The sequence below is a fragment of the Diabrotica virgifera genome, chromosome 3 (assembly GCF_917563875.1).
Source record: "Diabrotica virgifera virgifera chromosome 3, PGI_DIABVI_V3a".
Taxonomy (NCBI): domain Eukaryota; kingdom Metazoa; phylum Arthropoda; class Insecta; order Coleoptera; family Chrysomelidae; genus Diabrotica; species Diabrotica virgifera.
This window is the reverse complement of record NC_065445.1, coordinates 206192263-206218699: the sequence shown is the minus strand read 5'-3', so window position 1 is coordinate 206218699 and position 26437 is coordinate 206192263. Positions and strand designations below refer to the sequence as shown.

Sequence of the window (26437 nt, the reverse complement as noted above, 5' to 3'; positions counted from 1 at the left end):
CACAGAATTTTCAGTTTTTCATAATCTATATTTCTGCACGGGATATTTTTTCGACAAAATACTTACTTTTTGAGTTATTTGTGAAAAACCGTCTAACAACGTGGTTCTTTTGTTGAAAAATGAACATATTCACTCGCAAATAACTCAAAAAGTATTGACTTAGTGAAAAAACTCTATGGAACAAAAGTTGCTTAAAATTAGTCAGTTTATCCATTTCCGGAATTATTTTGGACCTATATTTTTTCACCCCCGAGAAGGGGTGAAACTCACCACCAGGGCAAAAGCACACATCGGTACTATATCACTTTTTTCTTTGACTTATTAGCTATGTGAATGCCAAATTTCATGTCAACCCAAGCGGTTGTTTAAAATTCACAGGTTTTGCAATATTTTACCGTGAGTGAATGATCTAATAAATGTATTTGTAGGGATAGCTTATAAGGGTTGAAAATATTAAATAATTAATAAACGAAATTGCAAACATAAAATAAAGTTTAAATTACTACAAAATACATCATTACCTAATTTAAAGTTACAAAATATTATTTATACAAATTCTTATTTAGAGTGTAGTTTTTAAGGGTTAAAAAATAGTTATAAACTATATAATACATTTCAATATGAGAAACAATCAAATTCCTATATTAGTCCTGTCGCCAGGGGGGTACAACGGCCTCCTGTATTCAGATGGACTTACCCAAGTTTTTTTTATGTATTTTGACCTGTAGAACACGAATTTTTTGGGTAACAGTTGATCCGGATGTCGATAAGATTGTTATAAACCCAGAAGTTGAGGAATCACATAACAGCGATTTCTCGCAAAACAAAACATTTTTTTGTATTTTTTGGGCCATTCTAACAAAAAAAATTTCCTACAAATGTTTTCGTAGGATGCACAGTTTTCGAGATAAATGCGGTTGAACTTTCAAAAAATCGAAAAATTGCAACTTTCGAACCCGAATAACTTTTGATTAAAAAATAAAATAGCAATTCTGCTTACCGCATTTGAAAGTTCAAGTCAAATTGTATCGGTTTTAATTATTTGTATTGCTAAAAATTTATTATTTTATTGTTAAAAAAAGCTATAAACACCTAGTGCTTGAGTGATGTTTTTAATGATTTCTCATTTAAAATCGAACGAGTAGGTAGAAGAGGTGAAAGTGCAAGCGAGGCTATTTCTACGTAGCATGCATTAAAAAGCATGTATTAGGCACGGGAAACACTATGTGTTTATAGCTTTTTTTAACAATCAAAAAATAAATTTTTAGCAATGCAAATATTCAAGACAGATATAATTTGACTCAAACTTTTAAAGGCGGTAAGCAGAATTGCTATTTTATTTCTTATTCAAAGGTTATTCGGGTTCAAAAATTGCAATTTTTCGATTTTTTGAAAGTTTAACCGCGTTTATCTCGAAAACTATGCATCCTACTAAAAAACTTGTAGGAACATTTTTTGGTTAGAATGACCCAAAAAATACAAAAAAATGTTTTGTTTTGCGAGAAATCGCTGTTATGAAACTCCTCAACTTCTTTGTTTATAACAATCTTATGGACATCCGGATCAACTGTTACCCAAAAAATTCGTCTTCTACGGGCCAAAATACATAAAAAAAAACTTGGGTAAGTCCATCTGAATTAAGAAGGCCGTTGTACCCCCCTGGCGACAGGACTATATTTAACATACCATAAAACATACCTACACATAATTTAGATTTAAATAACGCTTATATCGGCTGTTTTTAATTTTTGGTTAAATAGGGGGAGTTTTCACCCCTTCAAAATAAAAAGCACACATTGTAGTCATATCACTTTTGAAGAGGAGGAGAAGATGAGCTTATTTGCAAAATTTCTTCTAAATCGGAGCGGTTCTTTAGAATTTAGAGGTCTGGCAATATTTTACCGTTAAAGAATGTACGTAAAAAAACTACAGTTGAGGTTCACGAGAAATGTAAAAACTACAATTATGTAAAAATTATTACCGCTTTTTCGCAGAAAGTTGAGGAGCGTAGAGAGCAAGTTCAAAGACGTTCTAGTGAACCAACTTTTTAATTACAAAATATTGTTTTATATTTATGTGTGGTCTCGTCATAACACCTGAGTTTATATAATAGCAAACAAAAAAAACCAATCGTAATATGTTGTATCAGGTTCGAGTTTTACCACTCAAAAAACTATTATAAAAAGAGCAGAAAAACGTGGTGATGAACACGGACAAGCCATAACCAAACACCTTTTGCCTGTCTGAGACTTAGCAGAGTCTAGAGGTAGCCTCTGATTTTCGGTATTATAGATTATCGATAAAAAACTGTACAATCGCCCAATCACCCAAAAAAAGATTAAGACATCGAGTCCATTGCCGATGATGTTGAAAGAGCAATGGAAGATGTTTACAATTATTTAGAGAATTGTAATGGACCAAATCAACGGTAAATATCGTCCTGAGAAAAAGACACTCAAAGCTCATCTACTCAAAAAATACGGAAGGGATATAATTATTCCTCCTCCTCCTCAGTCGTTTCCTCATTGCTGAGTGTCGTGATTCCCTATAATACGAACAACTATCTCTTTCCATCGGCTTCTGTCCTGAGCTTCCCTCATGGATTCAGAGAATGTTTTTCCACTGGCTTTCTGTACTTGATCCGTCCATCGAGTAGGTGAGCGACCTCTACTTCTGCGCCCTTCAACGTTTCCCGAAATTATAAGTCTCTCAAGATTATCATCACTTCTTCTTGCAATATGGCCGAAAAATTTTAAGACGGTGGAGAGGCAAATAGAGGAAAATCGAGTTTGAATATTAAGCTCTTGGAGGATTGAGTAATTTGTTCTGTGTTCCGTCCATGAGATCCGAAGCATTCTTCTCCAGCACCACATTTTAAAGGCGTCAATCCTTTTTCTGTCGTCCGATTTCATTGTCCATGTTTCGGATCCGTAATTAAATATGGGAAAAATTAAGGCACGTACTAATCTTATTTTGGTGTTCTTAGACAAGGAGCGATCTTTCCAGATTTTCGATAATCGACTCATAGCGTTTTTGGCCATGCCTATTCTCCTACATATTTCTGTTTCACAAGATCCTGTATTACTGATGTAGGATCCTAGATAATTGAACTCGTTAACCACTTCAAACTGGTCCAAGGCTCCTGATATCTGAAGTGAATTTGAATAATCATCTACTATCATAATTTTTGTTTTTTGTTTATTCTTCTTTCTGCGATAGAAATACCGCCATTCCATTTGTCGAGTGCTTTTCTCATTATATATTCCCCATAGAATTTAAAAAGACACTTGGAGATAGAATACATCCTTGTCGGACTCCTCTACCTATTTTAAAAGGATCGGACTTATGGTTTTCAATTCTTATTCTGGTTTCACTGTTCTCATATCGCACCCTCAGTGCAAGACTGCAGTAACTCAAAATTTTATGAAAATGAAGTAATCATGGAATTCGATTGTAAACATGCATATCTATCCCCTGCAAAACTTTAGTAACTTTGAAATGCTTAATGGGCTAAATATTACAACAACAACAGTTTAACTATTTTGCGTTTTTGAACATAAGTTCCGTGCAAAACTGTTGTAACTCTAATGTAACAGAGTTACAAAAGTTTTGCACGGAACATTGCAACGGATTCGATAACAAGCAATGAAAAAAGTAAGATATTTGTTATTTTAATATCTATCTGTGGTGTTTAATTTTAATATACAGCGCGTCTACGTAATCCATTAACGGCTGAGGCAATAAACAAAGATTTTCGATACCAATCTATTCATGTAAATTTTATGTCCTTTGTGTGATATTATATTTATTTTCCATAAGATGTGAGCAATGTCGTTTGACCATTTATTTGTTAGATTGGATTAAAACCACATAAATTAAGACTAATTATTTACGACCAAAAAGTATTTTCTTCATGAAAGGAAAAACCGTAGTCTATAGACTTGTGTATTGACAATACTGAGAGGTCAAAAATATCTATTCTCAGAAAACTTGTCAAAGAACAGCCAAAAATTCAAATGGCCAAAAAGAAAGATTTGGTATACTTATGCTATTCGGTTATGATACCAGAAGCCCACCATAGTTTTTATAAAAATATTTTGGAACAAGATGATGTACGAGAAGAGGACAACAACTACGGTAAAACCGCAACGGCCACTAAAAATGAAAGAACTATTGGCCGATATAGAAAGGTGGCCAGTTTTTGTAGTCTAGATATACATAATTAGTTTGGGGAATTTTTAAACTGGCCGTTAGTACAGGTGGCCGATGCTGGCAGGTGGCCGGTAACACAGGTTTTACTGTAAAAGTAAATGTGTCTACACTTTCTACAATTTTCTCAGTGCAAAACTGTTGTAACTTTGAAATTCTAATGCTAAATGTGTAGTAATTAAAAATTTTTTCCGTGCAAAAGTGTTGTAACTTTGAAATTCCTAATTTTTTTGCATTAATATTATTTTATTTAAATTTCTATTTTTGGTTAATGTAACATAGGCTAAAAAGCATGCAAAATCATAATTAAATGTTAATTTTTCTTAAAACTTATATCTTATTTCACCGATATTAGCACGAAAATAAACACAATCGTCTTTATCTCAAAACTTACTTATTTTGACTTACTGCAGTCTTGCACTGAGGGTGCGATATAGGCTTTTCACCAGAGCTGACAGATGATCAGGATTTGGTATTAGTTTTTTGAAAGTAAATTAAATGTAAGACCAAATACTTGCGATGTCGGGATAGTATCACGAGGTTTTTTTCCTAGTTTTCCCTCGTGATTTACTATGGAATCTCTAACGCGAGAATTTTAGTGACATCGTTGCATTTGGTTGTCTTTTTAAAGACAGATCATATGCTATGATTTTTTGTGACGGATATTCTTGAATTGGGATTGATTTCATGTAATTGAATGAACTATCTTTTAGTAAAGTCGTCCCAGGAACGCAACTCATAAATATTGGCGATATCATTTTAAAGGGCTACATCACAACAAAACATTGGCTGTATACCACCAATCACAAAAATTGTAAAAATCCTTTGTAAAAGGTATAAAATTATATTAAAATCCCTTTAAAGGGCTTGATCACAACAAAACGTTTTCGATTTTATAAAAAAATTTTCATCAGTGTTAGACCTAAAAGTAAGTATAACCGATTTAATGAATGTAAAGTTGATATTTAAATTTTGACTTAGGTTAGAGCAAGTTGGTTATACTTACAGATTGGATGCTAGCTGAGCCACCAAAGAAATATTCGGGTAGAAACCCTATAAATATAACATGGCTGTATTAAAGGTGCATACTTAAATAAAATGCCTTATGATGGATACATGGCAACTAGGATAGTGCCCTTAGGTAAGGTATTGAATTTCCCAACACGTGGGATGCAGATTAAGTTGTCTACATTCCAATGAATTAATGGCAACTAAATGCAAATTGAGTGATGTTTCTGAAAGGTGTCAAAATTCAAACCGACAATGTGACCTAGAAGTTACCCTGTATTACTACAGCCAACTAATTTTAATAAAAGTTTTTTTTTATTAAAATAAGAAAATCTACGGTTTCGTTTTGATTTAAATCTGCCTCCCTCCATCCTCCGATAGTACCATTTCTAGGTTTACCTGTTGTCAAGAAGGCTATGAGGAAGACAAATTTACACCATCACGACCGTAGTTTCTCGATATAAATTAAAACAATTTATAGCGCAGTATGGTTAGAACGCCCTCTAACAGGGAATAAGTGAAATGAATTTCGACTCGATTCAAGTTCTCTGTTTAACCCAGATATGACAATACCAAAAGGCACCGTTAGGAAAACATTCCAATTTTCGGTTCAGAGAACTCGTATGAATCGAGTCTGTGTACTCTAATACAGAGTATAGCATTAGTAAAATAAGAAAATCTGCGATTTCGTTTTCATTTAAATTTGTCTCCCTCCATCCTCTGATAGCACTATTTCTAGGTCTACCTGTTGTCAAGGAAGCTCTGAGGAAGACAAATTTTCACCATCACGACCGTATTTTCTCGATATAAATTAAAACAGTTTATATCGCAGTATGGTTAGAACGCCCTCTAACGGGGAATAAGTGAAATGAATTTCGACTCGATTTAAGTTCTCTGTTTAACCCAGGTATGACAATACTAAAAGGCACCGTTAGGAAAACATTCCAATTTTCGGTTCAGAGAACTCGTACGAATCGAATCTGTGTACTATAATACAGAGTATGGCATTAGTAAAATAAGAAAATCTACGGTTTCGTTTTGACTTAAATTTTAATTTTAATTTTTAATTTCCAACAGTAATAATAAGCATCAACAAAGTTGTGATTATAATTACATTTACCTTAATTATGTAAGGTGTAGGTAGAGTATAAAATGATTTTATAAAGCAAATAGAGAATTAGCCAGAATTTGTGCAGCCATCTATACATAATTAACTATTTAGATCGGAAAGAAGCCACAATTAAATTGAAAAAATAATTGTATTAACGTTTCGAAGCCCAAATCGTGTTTCGTTGTCAAAATACAAAATACTACTAAAATAAACAAAAATGTTGTTGCTAAGTAAAAACAAAATTTTTTTCTAAAAATTTATTTAATCTGACTCATTTATATTGGAAATTCAGACGTATATTATACATTTTAAAGTAGAAGACTTTAACCCTTATCCAGGCAAAACATTTTACTTACGTAACCGGGCAACTCGGGTCCGTTGGGCCCACCACTCTTCTTGAATGTACTATTCATATTTACCCATATATTTCAAAATATTCTTGTTTGGTTTTTGATTAAAGTTAAATTTACATTGTCTAAATTAAAAAAAAAGGTGCTACTATAGTATGCGGTCTACCTAGAGGGTGCGATCTACCAGTAGAGTAGTTAGTAGTAGTCCAATAAAGGCATATAGTTCTGTAGAGTCGCAATATTTCCAGTTCTCTATCCACAGGACATTTTCGGCTTCTTTATTTGTACACTTCACTATTTAGTTCACAATTTTTTCATCCACAAACAAACAAAAGGAATCAACAGGATCATCTACAGTTTTACCAGGGGCTAATATTACTTTGTGCACTTTGCTTTTTATTATGTCGCAGGATCGCATTCGTCCTGTCGGTTGTGGTTGACTCTTCCAGTTAATGCCATCCTTAGTTTCAAAACTAGTTACACACTCTGAAATCTGGGAACTTGTAGCTACACATTCTTCTTTATTATCATTAAATACTACTTGATGATCATCCTCTTCACTTGCTTCCGAAAGGTGATCTTCAATTTCAGAGTCATTTTCAATGTCACCTACTTCAGGAGATTCTTCATCATCGGAATGTCATAAATTATTAGCAATATCTTGCAGTTCTGCAGCTGATAATGGTTTTCAAGACATTTTATTCGCACTATCTACTTTCGCTGTAATTCAATATAATTTTAGGAGCTTAGTTGTCGACACTAACATCGATATCAAACGAATGATAGCTGATGCATTATTTACTTCAAAATATGTATAGGCACCTACTTAACAATATTATTGCATTCCAACAATGATTATCAGTTTTTAAAATTCATTTAGAATAGATATAACACCTACTGTAAGCATCTCTTTGATGTTCACATCAAAGAGATGTTTACATTGTTTGTCACACATTTAGACTTTATTATTGGATCTCCGTAATCATAAAAGTCGTTTAGATAATCCAAGAAAATATTGCCTGTCTGCCAGCTTAACTTCTGTAACAAAGGTTTAGACTTTAGGTAGGTATAAATACAAGTAGGGTCCTACGGACCCGCGTTGCCCCTTTACGTGACAAAATTCTTTCGACGCAATAATTTCAAAAATGATAACGACTATCTTGAATCGCTCATGACTATGTTGAAGGAAACATACTTCTAAAAAAATTCAGCGATGCATAAAATTCAATAAAATTTTTTGTAAAAAACCAATACAGAAGTAAAAACTTCGAGATGTATTCTGGTATAAAATCGTTTATTTAAAACTATAAAATGTCATCGATTGCAGAAGGTTTTCGTTCTAAACAGAACATCTTCAGTGCCTAGAATGAAGTATTTCCACGTTAGTTTAAAGCAAAAGGTTAAAAATGTGACTGTTAAAATGAAAAATGTGGGAATACTTACATCCTGCCGAGTATTTTGAAACTAGCACACTGTAAATAGTGTTAACATCATCATATATGGTTTACATAATGTAATATGTTAAAATGTTATGACTACAAGTCGATGTTAATGGATAAAGTGGAAAACATGCTAAAAGGGTGCCATGGTTCCCTGCTCGAAGATACTAGGTACTTGCCAATTCAATGGGCACAGACCAACTGAGAAATTATGAAGTGGATATACAATTTGACAAGGGTGACATGACATGACAAGATAAAGCCAATTTTTGGTTAAAGTTTCATTTGATTTTGGATTTTTTAATAAAATGCGAAGGTTTGTCTGCAAAAATAATTTAAATTATTTGAATAATAAAATCTACTGTAAAGTTTAAATTAGCAACTCTCTATTCCAGAATAACTTATAGATTCATTAAATTTAATGCAGATATATTACGTGGTTTAAGTTGTGACGTCATCGGATGTGAAATGACGAGATGAAAGTTGAGTTTGTAGGCCAGGGTAATAAGACAAAAATATACCCTGTTCGTGACACTTCAACAGCCAGGGTACTGAAGCGTTTTTTCGACAAGTAATATCTATAGGAACAAATTATAAATATTTCCTGCGTAGGATCTGGCGGCCATTTTCATGTATAAACAATTAACTGTCAAAAAATGGCATTTTTCCTTTTTTTTTCAAATCAATGGAAAACAGTGAAACTTATGATTTTTTTAGTACAAATATCTTTGAGACTATGAAAAAAGCTTTAAAATGACATATTACAAAGTTTCATATACCTACTTATTGTTAATATAATTGCGAAAAAAGGTCGGAATTGCAAAAAAAATTATTTTCGCAATAACTGTTGTAAAAATTAGTGTACAGGTTTGAAATTTTTGTCAAATGAGGGTTCTTTGGTGCTGAATATGTGATAAAAATCTCAAATCGATTCATTCAATTGTTTAAATTTTATTCGAATTGTTTATCTCAGAGAGCATTTTTTTTGCAATAACATAAGTCAGAAAAAAATGACATTAGAACCATTCCACAGGTATCAAATAGAAGAGCATGAGCTATATTTTCAAATGTTTTCAACTTGGTTTAAAAAAAGTGAATAAAAAATGCATTTATTAGTAATAAATAATTATGCAAAAGTATCGTACATCTTTCCTTATAAACTTTTTTAATAACTTTTTCTAAAAAAATTAACTTTTTTACCCTGTTTTAAGTGCACAACTACCAAGTAATGTTATTTATATCATAATTGATAAAAAATTGTAATAAATATATATAATTTCTTGTATAACAAAATAAAAAGTTTATAAGGAAAGATTTACGATACTTTTGCATAATTATTTATTACTAATAAATGCATTTTTTATTCGCTTTTTTTAAACCAAGTTGAAAATACAGCTCATGCTCTTTCATTTGACATCTATGGAATGGTTCTAACATCATTTTTTTCTGACTTATGTTATTGCAAAAAAAAATGCTCTCTGGGATAAACAATTTGAATAAAATTTAAACAATTGAATGAATCGCTTTGAAATTTTTATCACATATTAAGCACCAAAGAACCCCTTATATGACAAAAATTTCAAAGCTGTGCACTAATTTTTACAATAGATATTGCGAAATTAATTTTTTTTACAATTCCGACCTTTTTTCGCAATTATATTAACAATTAATGAGTATATCAAACTTTGTAATATGTCATTTTAAAGCTTTTTCCATGATCTCAAAGATATTTGTACTAAAAAAACCATTAATTTCACTATTTTCCATTGATTTGAAAAAAAAGGGGAAAATGCCATTTTTTGACACTTAATTGTTTATAAATAAAAATGGCCGCCAGATCCTACGCAGGAAATAGTTACAATTTGCTCTTATAGGTATTACCTGTCGAAAAAGCGCATCAGTACCCTGGCTGCTCGAGTGTCATGGGAAAAACCTTATTACCCTGGACTATTGTTGAAACAAGGAAATACACTTCATAATAAGATAATTAGACTTGCGTGGAAAAACAAAGCTAAACAAGCCGAGAAAACCAGAATTTAAGAGTATTTTTATGTGATGAAATGTTGGTTGCCTAATAAGGCAAGCAGGCAACAGGTTGAAGGTAAATGGTAGAATATTGCGAGAAAACAGTATATATACAAAAGGTGGCTATTTATTGTGTTAAATTTATTATTATACTATTGTAATGAATAATTATGTCTGTTAAAAGTTGGAAAATAGTTGTTTAGATTCTTAGACTTTACTTAACAATAGGATACTGCACACCTATATCCATTACGACCCATTCAGTCAAACTTCTTTCAGACTATAACATTTAAGTTTTATTGCATTCACTATTCTTCTTTTTTCATCTATCTTTTCGTTTCCATTCATATCAGGCAACTTTCAATATCCATTTATCCCAATATAAAATAAAAATTTTTTCACATTTTTCATTTGTTTGATTTCAGTTACAATCACATAAGTTCATAAAGTTCTGCACTTAAATATATTTCATTTAGTTCAGTCTGTTCACTCCACTATCACCAATAGAAATCAATCTCATACTTTTCTATTTCATATACTCATTCAATTTAGATTCTTCTTTACATACTAACACCAACCCACAATTTGACCTATATTGGTAGCTCTCATTCTAATTATTTTATTCACTATTCTACGTTGGTAGACTATCAAGATACATTACTTCCAATTCATTCAGTCCTTTCAAAACTACATAAAGATGAATTAGACTTTATGTCACATAGTTTAATTTTATTATATTATTACATACTTTCATTCATTTCACAATACTATATACAATCATATCCTTCACACATATATGTACCTCACTCTAACAGTAATCTTTAGTTATTTAATTTTGTTAACAACTATTTTCCAACTTTTAACAGACATAATTATTCATTACAATAGTATAATAATAAATTTAACACAATAAATAGCCACCTTTTGTATATATGTTACAGTTCAAGTTGATTATCCAGTTGGAGTTGACTCCAACTAGTTGGAGTCAACTCTAACGGCTGGTTTCAGTAAAAGTTGATTATAAATATAAAATGAAGATTTATATTCAACATTTACTAGTAAAAGTAGACTCCAACTAGGAAAAGTATACTCTTCCCAATGCCATTTAGTAAAAGTTGATTCTGATTTACACAAACAGCCGATTCTAGAAATTAAATGTTACTGAATATGTTCAAATTAGTCTAGGCTGTATCGTCGCCCCCGTTAGGTAAATTACTCCGATTCGAATTTTTTGCACAAACTTACTCAAAAAGAGGTCCTTATAACAAATCTACTGGGTGCCAGGCAGTACCTTGATCGATAAATTGTTTTAAACATTTTTTTTTAGACAAATTCACAAAAATAATTTTTTTACTTCGAACAATTTTTTTCATCATTTGTGTTATTCTGAGCAAAAAAAGGTATTTTGTGATTTTTCTCTAAAATTGATAGTTGTCGAGTTATACGCGATTTAAAATTTGAAAAATGCGAAAATAGCCATTTTCAAGGCTTAATAACTCGATTAAAATCCATTATTATGAAAGTCAGAAAGTGACCAAATCAAAGTTTTTATATAGCCCCCTCTACAAGATCCAGCAGAAATTTTTGTCACTATTTTATTACTAAGCTTTATCTTTAATTATTAACAATGAGCGCTAAGTGCGTATTAGGCGGCCGTCAATGGTGAGTGCTAAAGAGATGCACCATTCCAGCCGTCCAATGGTGAATCTCACTCACACTCACATTAACGGCCGCCTCAATACACGGTTAGCGCTCATTGTTGATAGTTAAAAATAATATCTTACTAATGAAATAATGACAAAAATTTCTTCAGGATCTTATAGAGGTAGTTTTAATCTTTGATTTTTTTTTAGTTTCTGACTTTCATAATATATAATATCGTATGGCATTTTTGCCTTTCGGACAGTTCCGGCGCCAATTACATATTTAACCCTGCTTCAAGTAACTAGTGTCGATGTACACTAGCCCAGGGGGACCGACTGCTTAACGTGCTCTCCGAGGCACGGCGAGACGGCTCGTGTCATTATTGATAATCAAAATGGTTTGTCTTTAGTAGGGCTCGAACCCACGTGCATTGGCATATGAGGCCAGCGATTATGCCGTTACTCCACGGCCGCTCGCTCGACTTTCACAATAATTATCTTTAACCGAGTTATTAAACCTTGAAAATGGTTATTTTGGCGTTTTTCAAATCTTAAGTCGCTAATAACTCGACAACAGTCAATTGTAGAGAAAAAAAGACCCAATAACGGATCTAAAAAAAAATTGTACGAAGTGAAAAAATTATGTATTTTTGCGAATTTGTTTAAAATCATTGTTTATCGCCAAACTTCACTAAAATCAGTCATTATTGTACTCATTTGCCCTCATTTTCGGCAGTAAAGTAACACTTTGTTGTATTGAAAGAAGAATGTTACTTTACCTGCCGCGATAATTAATCAAATTAACCGAGATTGAATGTAAGTGGTCAATGGCAGAAATCGATTATTTATTTAAGTGAAATTAAAATTTATTTACTTTAATTATTAAAAATATTGTACAAAATTTATCTTATTATTAATAAAATTTATGTCAAAAGGTAAAATTCTATAGTGTTTCGCAATTATATTCATACAAAATAAACCAAAACTTTACAGATTTAGTAATTAGGTAGGTATAAAATATTGATAACTATCGATTAAACATCAAAACCGGCCATCATGCAAAAGTCATCTCATCTGTCATTACTGTCATACGAATTTTTTATTTCGTCCAAAATTAAAAAAATTTCCTCAAAGTTGTAATTGTTAATGTTTTTTATGACTGACGATACAATTTTACCACCTCAATACTCTTTATCGAACGCGTCTGTTCCTCTGCTCGTAATATCAGACCCGTTCGATAAAGAGTCACTTTACTGACTGTCTTTACTGAAATTGGTTAAAGAATTTTTCGACCGCGTTACCGCGTGACACCCTGTGTATTTGTTATAAGGATTGTTATACGGATGTATTTCTTTGAGTAAGTTTGTGCAAAAAATCGAATCAGAATAATTTACCTAACGGGGGCGACGTTACAGACTATACTAATAAGTAGTTGAAACGGTCAAAACAAAGAAACGCACACTCATCAAAAATGCACTTGAGATTCTCGTATAATCAACATTTACTGAATCGATCCAGGAAGAGTCAACTCCAACTAGTAAAAGTTGATTTAAATTTTTAAAATCAACTTTTACTGCTCGTTTTAGTTGGAGTCGACTCCAACTAGTTGGAGTCAACTCTGACTGAGAATCAACTTGAACTGTAACATATATACTGTTTTCTCGCAATATTCTACCGTTTACCTTCAACCTGTTGCCTGCTTGCCTTGTTAGGCAACCAACATTTCATCACATAAAAATACTCTTAAATTCTGGTTTCCTCGGCTTGTTTAGCTTTGTTTTTCCACGCAAGTCTAATTATCTTATTATGAAGTGTATTTCCTTGTTTCAGCAAACTCAACTTTCATCTCGTCATTTCACATCCGATGACGTCACAACTTATACCACCCAAGTAGCCATTTTTCGACGCATTGGTTGTCAGTACAAACAAATGCACTGTATATAACGTTGCCACAGTGGACTTTCAGTTGTTTCGGCCAACGACCCCTAACCCGACTGACATTACGATGTTACAACGTTAAGTAATATCTTTAGTTATATGGGCAACTAAGTTATTACTATTGTGATAACTACATATCACAGTTAAGTTTTTTCAACAATCGCAACTACTTAAAAACGTTATAATGCTAAACTAATTTACGCCCATGGGTTTTCTGGCCGACTAGGTAGTTGTCTCTCACGACCCCAGGGCCTTTACGTATAGTTCTATAGATGTGTTTCACGTTTACGACAACTTCAGGAGCAAAAAAAGAATTTACTTTATAACCTTACTTTTTTCTTATTATTTTATATTTTATTTTGCTGGAAATTTTCGATTTATTTAACAACCTGTTTATTTGTTTGTTATTAGCTGGTTTCTCCATTGTCCATTGTTTTATCAGTAGATTTGATAAGCTTAAATCTTTGTATCAGCTTTGCTAGACAGGGTTGCCAGGCCAGTTCTTACTCTTTCAGTACTATATCCGTTGCAAGATAATTTGGCTGAAACTCCGACAAAATATGTACTTTTTGTACATATTTTGTCTGAATTCCATCCGAATTATCTTGCAGCGGATAGTAGTTGTGCTTTCAAAAAATCAATAGAAATCAGTAGATTCTTTTTAGGCCCTGTAAATACAGTAAAATCTGTGTTAACGGTTACCTGTCAAAATCGCCCGGTTTCATAATCAACTTAAAGTAAACATTTCACTTTAAAGTTGACATTTACCCATATATGAATTGTGATAAAGGTAGGTACCAACTTACTTAAAATTTAAAAAACTGATTATGAAACCGAGCGTTACAATCATTTTGAAAATTCTCCAAACCAATTATATGAAGATTTCCTTATTTAGATCTGGTATTTACCAGTTTCATTTCTCTGTCCATCTGTTATCATCATCTACGTCCTGAATCTTATTTTCGGTAATGACATTGGGAAATTGTAACAAAATGTCTGAAAATTAATTTAGAAATAGGGTGAATACTATTAAAAAGCAAATTTTATTTTAGTGATAACAAAATATTGAAATATACCAAACATCTAATAAAAAACATTGCCTACTAGAATTTTTTAAATAATATCAAAAATATACCAAAACAGTAGATATCTACTAAATGTGGCAACGCTGTTAAGGAGAATGATGCACTCGATGCACTTCATTGCACTGGTCACATGACCTCTGTCGCCCAATAAGAGGGTGCGTTCTAAAGTGGTTGGGATAGTCGGTCCAGGCCGTGTTTGGTCGGCGATTGGACTTCTCGGTTGTCTCATCCGTCTATGGTTGGTAATAAGGTATATTTTAAGTAATATTGGTAATGTTGTTTAATGCACCATTTTGGTTTTTTTTGGGATGTAAAGAAAATAAAAACACAAAATATAAAAAATGCAGGCATTTTCTAATACCTTTAAAAGCACCATCAATACATTAAATTTATACAAAACATCTTTAACATAAATTCTGGCTTTTATATTAAAATTAGATTTTTTAAATTTACATATTTTTTGTTAAAAAAGTGATAAAAAATGAGCGCGTGTGTTTTTTAAAGGTGGAATATCCATATTTGACGGTAATCTGAGATGCGTTTATAAATTTCACATCAGGTAATTTTGTTTATGTCCTTATTTATGTATTTATATAAATTTAAATACCTGATATGATGTCAAAATAGTTTACTTTTTATATAGGTAAAAAAACATAACCAGTCCGACTCTTTGAGCAACCATTGCACGCAGGCACTTTTTATGGTCGTTTCAGTTGTCTTATGCAACGCTTAAGGTTGCCTAGGCAACGTCAAGACAACTCAAAAATCGTCCACCAAATTAGTGCAGAATTGGGTCGTCTTCTAGGCAATAACAACGTTGTAACAAAACGTTGCCACGCGGTAGACAACGTTGTCGCGTCGACAAATTGCTACTTGGGCACGTAATATATCTGCATTAAATTTAATGAATCTATAAGTTATTCTGGAATAGAGAGTTGCTAATTTAAACTTTACAGTAGATTTTATTATTCAAATAATTTAAATTATTTTTGCAGACAAACCTTCGCATTTTATTAAAAAATCCAAAATCAAATGAAACTTTAACCAAAAATTGGCTTTATCTTGTCATGTCATGTCACCCTTGTCAAATTGTATATCCACTTCATAATTTCTCAGTTGGTCTGTGCCCATTGAATTGGCAAGTACCTAGTATCTTCGAGCAGGGAACCATGGCACCCTTTTAGCATGTTTTCCACTTTATCCATTAACATCGACTTGTAGTCATAACATTTTAACATATTACATTATGTAAACCATATATGATGATGTTAACACTATTTACAGTGTGCTAGTTTCAAAATACTCGGCAGGATGTAAGTATTCCCACATTTTTCATTTTAACAGTCACATTTTTAACCTTTTGCTTTAAACTAACGTGGAAATACTTCATTCTAGGCACTGAAGATGTTCTGTTTAGAACGAAAACGTTCTGCAATCGATGACATTTTATAGTTTTAAATAAACGATTTTATACCAGAATACATCTCGAAGTTTTTACTTCTGTATTGGTTTTTTAAACTATGGTATACAGCCAACTATTGGGATTTTCCCATTGAAAATTTTTTGTATCAGTTTATGATAAAATAATTGTCGTCTCGGGCCCGTTGGACCCACCCTGCCGGGATAAGGGTTAAAGGGTTTTTAATAAAATTTTATACCTTTTACAAAGGATTTTTTCCAATTTTTGTGACTGGTGGTATACAGCCAACTACAGGAAAAATTTTCTTTACCTTGTGGATTACACAGGTTTACAAAAAAAAATAAATTGTGGACTATTTGACGAAACCATATGACAAGTGGGTTTTTGGGGTCGCTGATCACGAATCCGGGCTCCGTTAATCTCTATCACATCAGGTTAAGGTCATTTCAAGGTCAAATCAAGACAAAATTGACAGTCGCTCTGAAAAAGTATATTAGGGGGTTTTTGGGGTCGCTGATCACGAATCCGCGGTTCGCTGACCTCTCTCACTCAAGGTCATTTCAAGGTCGAATCAAGATGAATGGACACAATCGCTCTGAAAATGTATATTAGGGGTTTTTTGGGGTCGCTGATCACAAAACTGATTTGACCTTGAAATGACCTTTACTGACGCGGTAGAGCTCAACGGACCCCAGTTTTATGATCAGCGACCCCAAAAACCCGCTAATATACTTTTTCAAAGCGATTGTGTCGATTTATCTTGATTTGACCTTGAAATGACCTTGAGCTAGACGTGAGAGAAGGTACGGATTCGTGATCAGCGACCCTAAAAACCCCCTAATATACTTTTTCAGAGCGATTATCGATTTATCTTGATTTGACCTTGAAATGACCTTTACCTGATGTGATAGAGATCAGCGTATACCGGATTCGTGATCAGCGACCCCAAAAACCCCCTTGTCATATGGTTTCGTCAAATAGTCCACAGTTTATTTTTTTTTGTAAACCTGTGTTATGTAATGTAATGTTAATTTATATATTCTCTAGTTTCATCTCTTTTTGTTTCGCAATGTGTTATGTTTTCCATCTCTTGCGCTATTTTGCCGGTTATTTGCGCGCTCATCACTCTATAATATCTTAGTTAATTTCCAGAAAATATGTGATATATTTTTTTGTTAATTTTAGAACATTTGCTATTATATTTGAAATGATGCCATTTTTGCTACACCCTTTTAATAACTAGAACATTTGTGTATAACTATCTAATCTAGGATTTTGTACCTTCATATTGTATAAAAGCAAATACTAAACACAATTACCGATGCAATTTCTAGGTCCTGCACTAAACGGAATATACATATAGGGGTTAGTTCCATGTGTGTCTTTGAATCGCTCAGGATCAAATTTTAATGGATTTGGAAAGTTTTCTGGATCCCGATGAACTAAGAAAATAAGTAATGCCACAGTGACTCCCTTTGGTAATACTTTTCCATCTAAAAATGAAATAGGTATAGGTATATATTTATTAAATCAACTTATGTACGTATCAATTTAAGGCGCCAGATGCAAATTTCTTTTGAAACGGATTGTCACCTTTTCTAGTAATATAACAAACATTATATCAATGGATGATTGATGATGGAAAAATATTTAAAGCCTAAAAATACAATATCATAGATACAAGTGGGTATAAACAAGGGATGGGAAAACCTACCGGTTTAAACCTAAAACCGGTTTTTTTACTTCGCAATAACCGGTTTTATCGGTTGTTTTTTGTTCCGGTTACAGCCGGTTTTTTATTTTTAAAGTAAAAACCGGTTATTAGGTTTTTACGGTGATTAGGATTAGGTTAGGTATTATTTCGGATCCCAATCATAATTTATTCTCAAGTAATTATTCCAAACAAAACCATAATTCAAATTTTATTTTATTTAATACAGAAGCAAACTGAAAGTGCAATCTCACATCAGCCAGAAACAATTATTAAGTTTTATTATAATATTTCCTTGAAAAGGTATTTGTAATCATAATATTTACATAAGAAGTGATCTGGTAGAAATAGACTCAAACATCATCTATTTTTTACACTTAACTCTTGACATTGAAAGTGGGTGAATGACTTTTTCTGATTACCAAAAATAATCTCCAAGAATTTCGCTATGTTTTCAAAACCATACACTCATACTAATACAGGAAGTATTAAATGAGTTAAAATGTATTTACCTATTCTACAAATATACAAACGTGTTAAAAGTAATACATGTTTTTTCGATAGTACTAATTTTGATCACATTGATATCTAGTCGAATGGAGTATCGCAAACTAAAGTGTATTGTAAATGTAACTTTGTAACCTATTGGATTAAAAAAACCGAAAACCGGTTTTTCCAAAAACTGGTTATAACCGCCGGTTATAACCCGTTATAACCGGTTTTTGGCCGGTTATAACCGCCAGGTTAAACCGTAAGCAAAAAAAAACGGTATAACCGAAAACCGGTGTTTTGTAAAAAACCGCCATCCCTAGTAGAAACCTTCCGTATGCAGTAGACAAGAGTCTTCTTGAATATTGTCAACTAGACAATCTAATAAAAACAAACACAGTCTTCGAACATAAAATTATTCACTAATGCACACGGGAAGTTATAAGAAGAGGATAGAAATCAATAATCGATTATGTAATAGTGGAAAAAGACTTAGACCTAATAATTCATTCAATTATGAATTGCATCATTGTTTAGCCGTTTAATACATCAAGATTCACAGTTAGATGTTGATGGTCATATAATTCAGAGAGTACCCAGTTTTATATATATATCTTGGTTGTCATATTACTGAACAATTAGATCCAGATAAAGAGATAAAATGTAGAATCGAGATAGACCGCACAACATTTTTAAAAATGAGGTCATTCTTCTGTAATGATAACTTGCAATTTCAACTTCGAAAGCGCATGATTAAATATTACATTTGGTCAGTTCTCTCATACGGTGTCGAAGCATGGACATTAAAAATACATTAATCGTTTGGAGGCCTTTGAAATTTGGCTGCACAAACGTACACTAAAAATTCCATGGACAGCTCTGCTGACAAATGTGGCAGTCCTTAAGAGAGCAAATGTTGCTCGCGAGCTGCTTGATACCACCAAATGTAGAAAAATGGCCTATTTTGGTCACGTAGTAAGGGGAAACCGATATATTATCCTTCAACTTATCATGATGGGTAAAATCGAAGGACGCAGAAGAATTGGTAGAAAACAGGCCTCTTGGTTAAAGAATATCAGGGAGTGGACAGGAATAAAGAAAGCAGAGCAACTATTTAGAATAGCTCGAGGCAGAGACAGTTTCACCATGTTAATCGCCAAGTTCCAGGGGATTTTATAGGGCACGTTAAAGGGATCGGTACATAGTTTCGGCTCCAATGGTATTTAAATGGGATTCATTTTTTTTAATCCTGAGAAAACTAATAAGTATTTTTGAAAAATTTAAACGCAGAATGAAAGATTACGTTCTTACCGAGGGGCTAAAGTCCCTGAAAACATCTATAATGTTAATTTTAATAAGTTACAGGTGTGAAAAACTAAGAGAAAATGTAGTGTGATTTTAAATTTCAAATATCTTATTCAAAAGAAACTTGATAAATAAAATAACTCTCCTGTCGATTAGTAAAAAGTTTATTAAACCGTTAGCCTGAGAAAACTGAAAATATTAATTAAACACGTGTAACATACGTGTAACCTAACTTGCAATTTTTGAACATAACCTTAAATCTTAATTCTTCTTTTTCTTTATATCTTGAATATTACATTAGCTCGGGAGCTACATTTACACTCCCACTTATTCAAGATTTGACAACAAATGCTAAAACAAAGACCTAATACACATTAACAAATACACAGTTTAAACTGACAAATTTAACTTATTCAATAAATTGTTAAAACTGTCTTTGACAATGCTTTAGTGAACAAGTCCGCTAACTGATTACTTGTATTGACATGGCTTACACATATGTTCTTGTTTTCACACTTATCTCGAACAAAGTGGACCTTAATATCAATATGCTTTGTTCTGCTATGAGATTGTTGTGCCTGTGTTTTCTTAATGACAGATTGATTATCAACAAAGATGTTGACAGGTGAGACATCAATTCCAGTCTCTTTTAAAAAATTTCTAAGCCATAAAGCTTCTCTTACACCAAAAGCCAAGGACACATATTCGGCTTCTGTCGTTGATTGTGCCATTATGTTCTGTTTTTGGCTCTTCCAGGTAATAGCGTCATTGTCTAGTATAAATACATATCCACTAGTAGATTTTCTTGTATCCAGACAGCCAGCATAGTCTGCATCAGTGTAGTTCCATGTAGTCCATACCTTGATTTGTGTAGTTTTTCTGTACACAATTTTATAATGAGCAGTATATTTCAGATATCTAACAATTCGTTTTACTGCTTTCCAATGTTCATCACTCCAAGCATTAAAGAATCTGCTTACTATACCAGGGCATTTAGCACTAAAAACACCCGAATAAATAAATTTTTAAATACAGCACCTAGAGACTTGCAGTTTTTTGCATTATCTTCAGGATGACGTCAGGAAAAAGTTTACTATTCAAAAATGGGTGGAAATGCATAATTGCATTGTAAAGTGCATAAAATGCATCCAAAATTGCAGAAATATAAAAATAAAGTCAAAATCAGAATACTAAGGAACAAAATTTATTATTTGGGGGGTTTTTGGGGTCACTGAGTACGATTACGCCATCAGAACTGATCCCCGGATCACCTGGTGCCCAATGTCACAGCAAGAGACGTCATCTTCTGGAGTTTCGATGGTTTTCGGTAAATCGATGCAAACGGATTACCCACGAGTTTTAGGGGTCGATAAATAGCAATATGATATCAGAATTGACATCCGGAGTACCTGGTGCCCAGGGTCGCTACTAAGGCACGTCATTTCTGGAGTTTCGAGGGATTTCGGCACTAAATTGATGTAACTGAACTACTCGGGGGGTTTTTGGGGTGGTTAAACACGAAAATGCCATCAGAACAGACCTTAGGATCACGTGGTGCCCAAGGCCACTGTAAGGGACGTCTTCTGGAGTTTCGACGGCTTTCGGTATCAAATTGATGCAAACGGATTACTTACGGATTTTTGAGGTCGCTAAACACAAATATTCCATCAACACCGACTCCCTGTGCACCTGGAGCCCAAGCTCACTGCAAGGGGCGTCCTCTTCTGGAGTTTGAGAGATTTCGGCAATGAATTGATAAAAATGGATTACTCGGGAGTTTTTGAGTTGATAAACATGAATATGCTATCAGAAGAGACCACTAGATCACCTGGTGCCCAAGGTCATTGCAAGGGTCGTCATCTTCTGGAGTTTCGAGGGCTTTCGGTATTAAATTGATGCAAACGGATTACTTACGTGTTTTTGGAGTTACTAAACACGATTATGATATCAGAATTGAACTCCTGAGTATCTGATGACCAGGATCGCTACTATGGCACGTCATATTCAAGAGTTTCGAGGGTTTTTGGCATAAAATGGATGCAAATGGATTACTCGGGGGTTTTAAGGTCGCTAAACACGAATATGCCATTAGAACAGACCCACGGATCACCTGGTGCCCAGGGTCACTGCAAGGGTCGTAATCTTCTGGAGTTTCGAGAAATTTCGGTATTAAATTGATGCAAATGGATTACTGAGGGGTTTTGAGGTCGCTAAATACGATATGCCATCAGAACTGAATCCCGCGAACCTGGTGCCTAAGGTTATTGCTAGGGGCGTCATCTTCTAGAACTTCGAGAGTCTTCGGTACTAAATTGATGCAAACGGATTACTCACAGGTTTTTGGGGTTGCTGAACGCAAATACGCCATCAGTATACGTACCTAAGGCAGGTCATCTTCTGAAGTTCCGAGGGTTTTCGGCATTCAATTGAGGCAAACAGATTATTTACTAATCGGATTTTGGAGTTGTTGAACACGATTGCGTCATCAGAACAGACACCATAGCACCTGGTACCTAGGGCACGTGATCTTCTGGAGTTTCGAGGGTTTTCGGTACCTAATTGATGCAAATGGATTACTCATGAGTTTTTGGGGTTTATGCACATAAATACGCCATCAGAACAAACACCGTAGCACCTGGTGCCTAAGGCACGTTCTCTTCTGTAGTCTCGATAGTTTAGTACCGAAAACTAGTGCAAACTGATTACTCTTTAGTTTTTGTGGTTGCTAAACATGAACATGCCATCAGACCCAACCAACTCAGCATCTGGTGCCTAAGGCAGGTCATCTTCTGCAGTTTCGAGTGTTTTCGGTACTAAAATTGATGAAGACGGATTACTCATGGGTTTCTGAGGTGCCTGAATACGAAAACGCCATCAGAACAGACACCGAAGCACCTGGTGCCTAAAGCACGTTATCTTTTGGAGTTTCGAGAGTTTTCGGTACTAAATTGATGAAAAATGAATTACTTTTTGGTTTTGGGGTTGTTGAACACGAATATGGCTTATATGAGAAATTCTGGAGTATACTTGTGATTACGTTAATCACTAATAACGTCAACGCATAATAACACTCATATAAAAAAATAAATAGATCAAAATAGTAGAGTTCGTATTCTGCAAACCCAAAAACCCATGAGCAATTTGTTTACATCAATTTAGTACCAACATTTTTCTAAACTCCATAAGATGATATACCTTAGGCATCAGGTACTCCGGTGTTTGCTTTGACGGCGTATTTTTCTTCAGCAACCCCAAAAACCCATGAGTAATCCTTTTGAATCTATTTAATGCCAAATACCCTCAAAACTCCAGAGGATAACGTGCATTAGGCCCGTGTGCTCCGGTGTCTCTTCTGATGGCGTATTTATGTTTAGCAATCCCAAAAACCCCTGAGTAATCTATTTGCATCAATTGAGTACATAAAACTTTCGAAACTTCAGAAGATGACGTGCCTTAGGAACCAGGTCCTCCGGTGTTTTTCTGACGGGGTATTCGTGTTCAGCATCCCCAAAAACCTATAAGTAATCTGTTTTAATCAATATAGTACCGAAAACCTCACCTAGCTGATGACGCCCCTTGCAGTGACCCTAGACACCAGGTTTTACGATGGTCTATTTTGATGGCCTGTTAGTATTTACCGACCTCAAAAACCCCCGAGTAATTTACTTTCATCAATTTAATGCCGAAATTCCTTAAAACTTCAGAACATGACGTCCCTTGTAGTGACCTTGGGCACTAGGTGCACAGGGGGTGGGTTGTGATGGCATATTCGTGTTTAGCGACCTCAAAAACCCTCCAGTAAATCCATTTACATCAATTAAATGCCGAAAGCCCTCGAAACCCCAGAAGATGACGTGCCCTAGTGGCGACCCTGGTCACCAGGTATTCCAAAGTTCAATTATGATGGCATACTCGTGTTTATCGACCCCAAAAACCCGTAAGTAATCCGTTTGTATCAATTTAATACCGAAATCCCTTGAAACTCCAGAAGATGACGTTCCTTGCAGTGACCTTGGGCACCAGGTGATCCGGTGGTCTGTTCTGATGGCATATTCGTGTCTAACACCTAAATAACCCCGAGTTATCCATTTTTATCAATTTAATGCCAAAATCCCTCAAAACTCCAGATGAGGACGTCCCTTGCAGTGACCTTGGGCTCCACGTGCACAGGGGGTCAGTTCTGATGGCATATTCGTATTTAGCGACCTCAAAAACCCTCCAGTAATCCATTTGCATCAATTAAATGCCGAAAACCCTCGAAACCCCAGAAGATGACGTGCCTTAGTAGCAACCCTGGGCACCAGGTACTCCGGAGGTCAATTCTGATGGCATATTAGTACTTAGTGGCCCCTAAAACCAGTGAGTAATCCATTTGCATCGATTTAATGCCGAAAATTATCGAAACTCCAGAAGATGACGTCTCTTGCACTGACCTTGGGCACCAGGTGATCCGAGGGTCAGTTCTGATTGCGTAATCGTATTCAGTGACCCCAAAAACCCAAGACATAATAAATTTTGTTCCTTAGTATACTGATTTTGACTTTATTTTTATATTTATGCAATTTTGGATGCATTTTATGCACTTTACAGAGCAATTATGCATTTCCATCCATTTTTGAATAGTAGACTTTTTTCCTGACGTCATCCTGAACATAATGCAAAAAACTTCAAGTCTCTAGGTGCTGTATTTAAAAATTTATTTATTTTGTGCTAAATGCCCTGGTCTATACATGATTAACTGCAAATGTAATATCTGGGCGACTGGTGGTTGCTAGAAATATTAGTGAATCAACAGCCTCACGATATGGCAAAGATTTATTACAATTTAAAATATTTCCTTTAGACAAAGGTACACTAGGCTCTGCAAGAATCTTGAATGGGTTAGCATTAGTCATATTAAATAAGAAGTTTTTCTATATGTTGATGAATAGCAATTGTCCCTGCACTAAGATCTTGTTCAATCTCGAGCCCAACAAAATGTAATGTATTAGTTAAATTTACAGTTATTTTAAACATTTGCTTTAAAGTTTCTAAAAGTTCATTAATAGCACTTACTGATTTTGACATGACAAGTCCATCATCAACATAAATTGCTAAATAAGTTTCAGAATATGCAAAATTACCAACAAAAACACTTGATCACTTTTTAATTGTCCAAAGTCAAATTTATTAAGAAAAAAAAAACAAACTTCTGGTTCCAGCATCGTGGTGATTGCTTAAGTCCGTATAAGCTTTTATTCAATTTACACACTAAGTTGTGTGACTTCTTACTTTCAAAACCAGTTGGCTGCTTCATATACACACACTTTGGTAGGTCACCATACAGGTCACCGTACATCAAAGTTAGCAAGTCTAAGGTCCTTTTCCACTGCTAATGATAACAAAATCCGCACTGAGTCATACCGCGGCGCGAAAGTGTCTTCTTAGTCTATTCCACGTTATTGCATAAAAGCGCGTGCAACCAGACGCGCTTTATAACGAACAGGATTACCGCCTGAGTCAGTCTTAACACGATAAACCCACTTATTGTCTATCACTTTTGCAGCATCGGGCAATTTTACCATGTGTCCATGTGTTATTAAACTTGAGGGCATCTATTTCTTCCTCCATTGCTTGTTGCCACTTGCTAGAGTCCGCACACTTTATTGTACTTTCATAACTTATGGGTTCAAGTATGTCACAGTAGTTTGCTACACCATAATAGTCAGGCTTAGACAGTGTATTTCTAATATTTCTATTACGTAGCTGTCTATCATTAATACTATCATCATTGGCATTATACAGTGAGCACGTAAAGGTTGGAATAAATTCATTTTCTCGAGAATGGACGATTTTGGAAAAAAATCCCGAAACAGGTCAATTTTTATTTTTAAATTACGACTTTTTGGCATATATATCATACTAGTAACGTCACCCATCTGGGCGTGATGACGTCATCGATGTTTTTTTAAATGAGAATAGTGGTCGTGTGATAGCTCATTTGAAAGGTAATTTAATTCTCTATTCACTAATATAAACATTAACATAATTATTTATACAGGGTGTCCAAAACATTTTTTTTGATTAAATTTATTGACATATTATAAAGAAGAATATATGTAATTTATTTAATTCAAAATACATTTTACTGCTCTCAGAAAACAGAAAAAAAATGAATATTTGAAAAATAATCATTGATATTGGCTTAAATTAAATGTTCAAATTGTCACGAGGCTGGTGGGTGGCTGCTTTAATATTGAATTTAAGCAAAAAAAACATTTTTTTGCCAAAAAACATTTTTTTCTGTTTTCTGATAGCAGTAAAATGTATTTTGAATTAAATAAATTACACACATTCTTCTTTTTATGTCAATAAATTTAATTCAAAAAAAATTTTTTTAGGCACCCTGTATAAATAATTATGTTAATGTTTATATTACTGAATAAAGAATTGAATTACCTTTCAAATGAGCTATCATACGACCCCTATTCTCATTTAAAAAAATCATCGATGACGTCATCACGCCCAGACGGATGACGTCACTAGTATGATATATATGCCAAAAAGTCGTAATTTAAAAATAAAAATTGATCTCTTTCGGGATTTTTTTCCAAAATCGTCAGTTCTTGAGAAAATGAATTTATTCCAACCTTTACGTGCTCACTGTAGAACAGATTACAATAAAAATCCTCATCATCATGATTTGTTGCTTGAGACCTATTACC

The 26437-nt window shown here is 33.9% G+C and overlaps 1 protein-coding gene across 2 annotated transcripts in view; it reads right to left on the bottom strand.

The window, feature by feature from the left end:
- The window catches only part of LOC126881508 (cytochrome P450 4d2-like), a 142095-nt gene that overhangs the window by 26978 nt on the left and 88680 nt on the right, over positions 1-26437 (bottom strand). For both annotated transcript variants that reach the window (XM_050645801.1, XM_050645802.1), the window contains one exon: positions 17548-17721. In XM_050645801.1, the coding sequence (XP_050501758.1) occupies positions 17548-17721 (174 nt within the window). The remainder of the gene's footprint in view (positions 1-17547; positions 17722-26437) is intronic.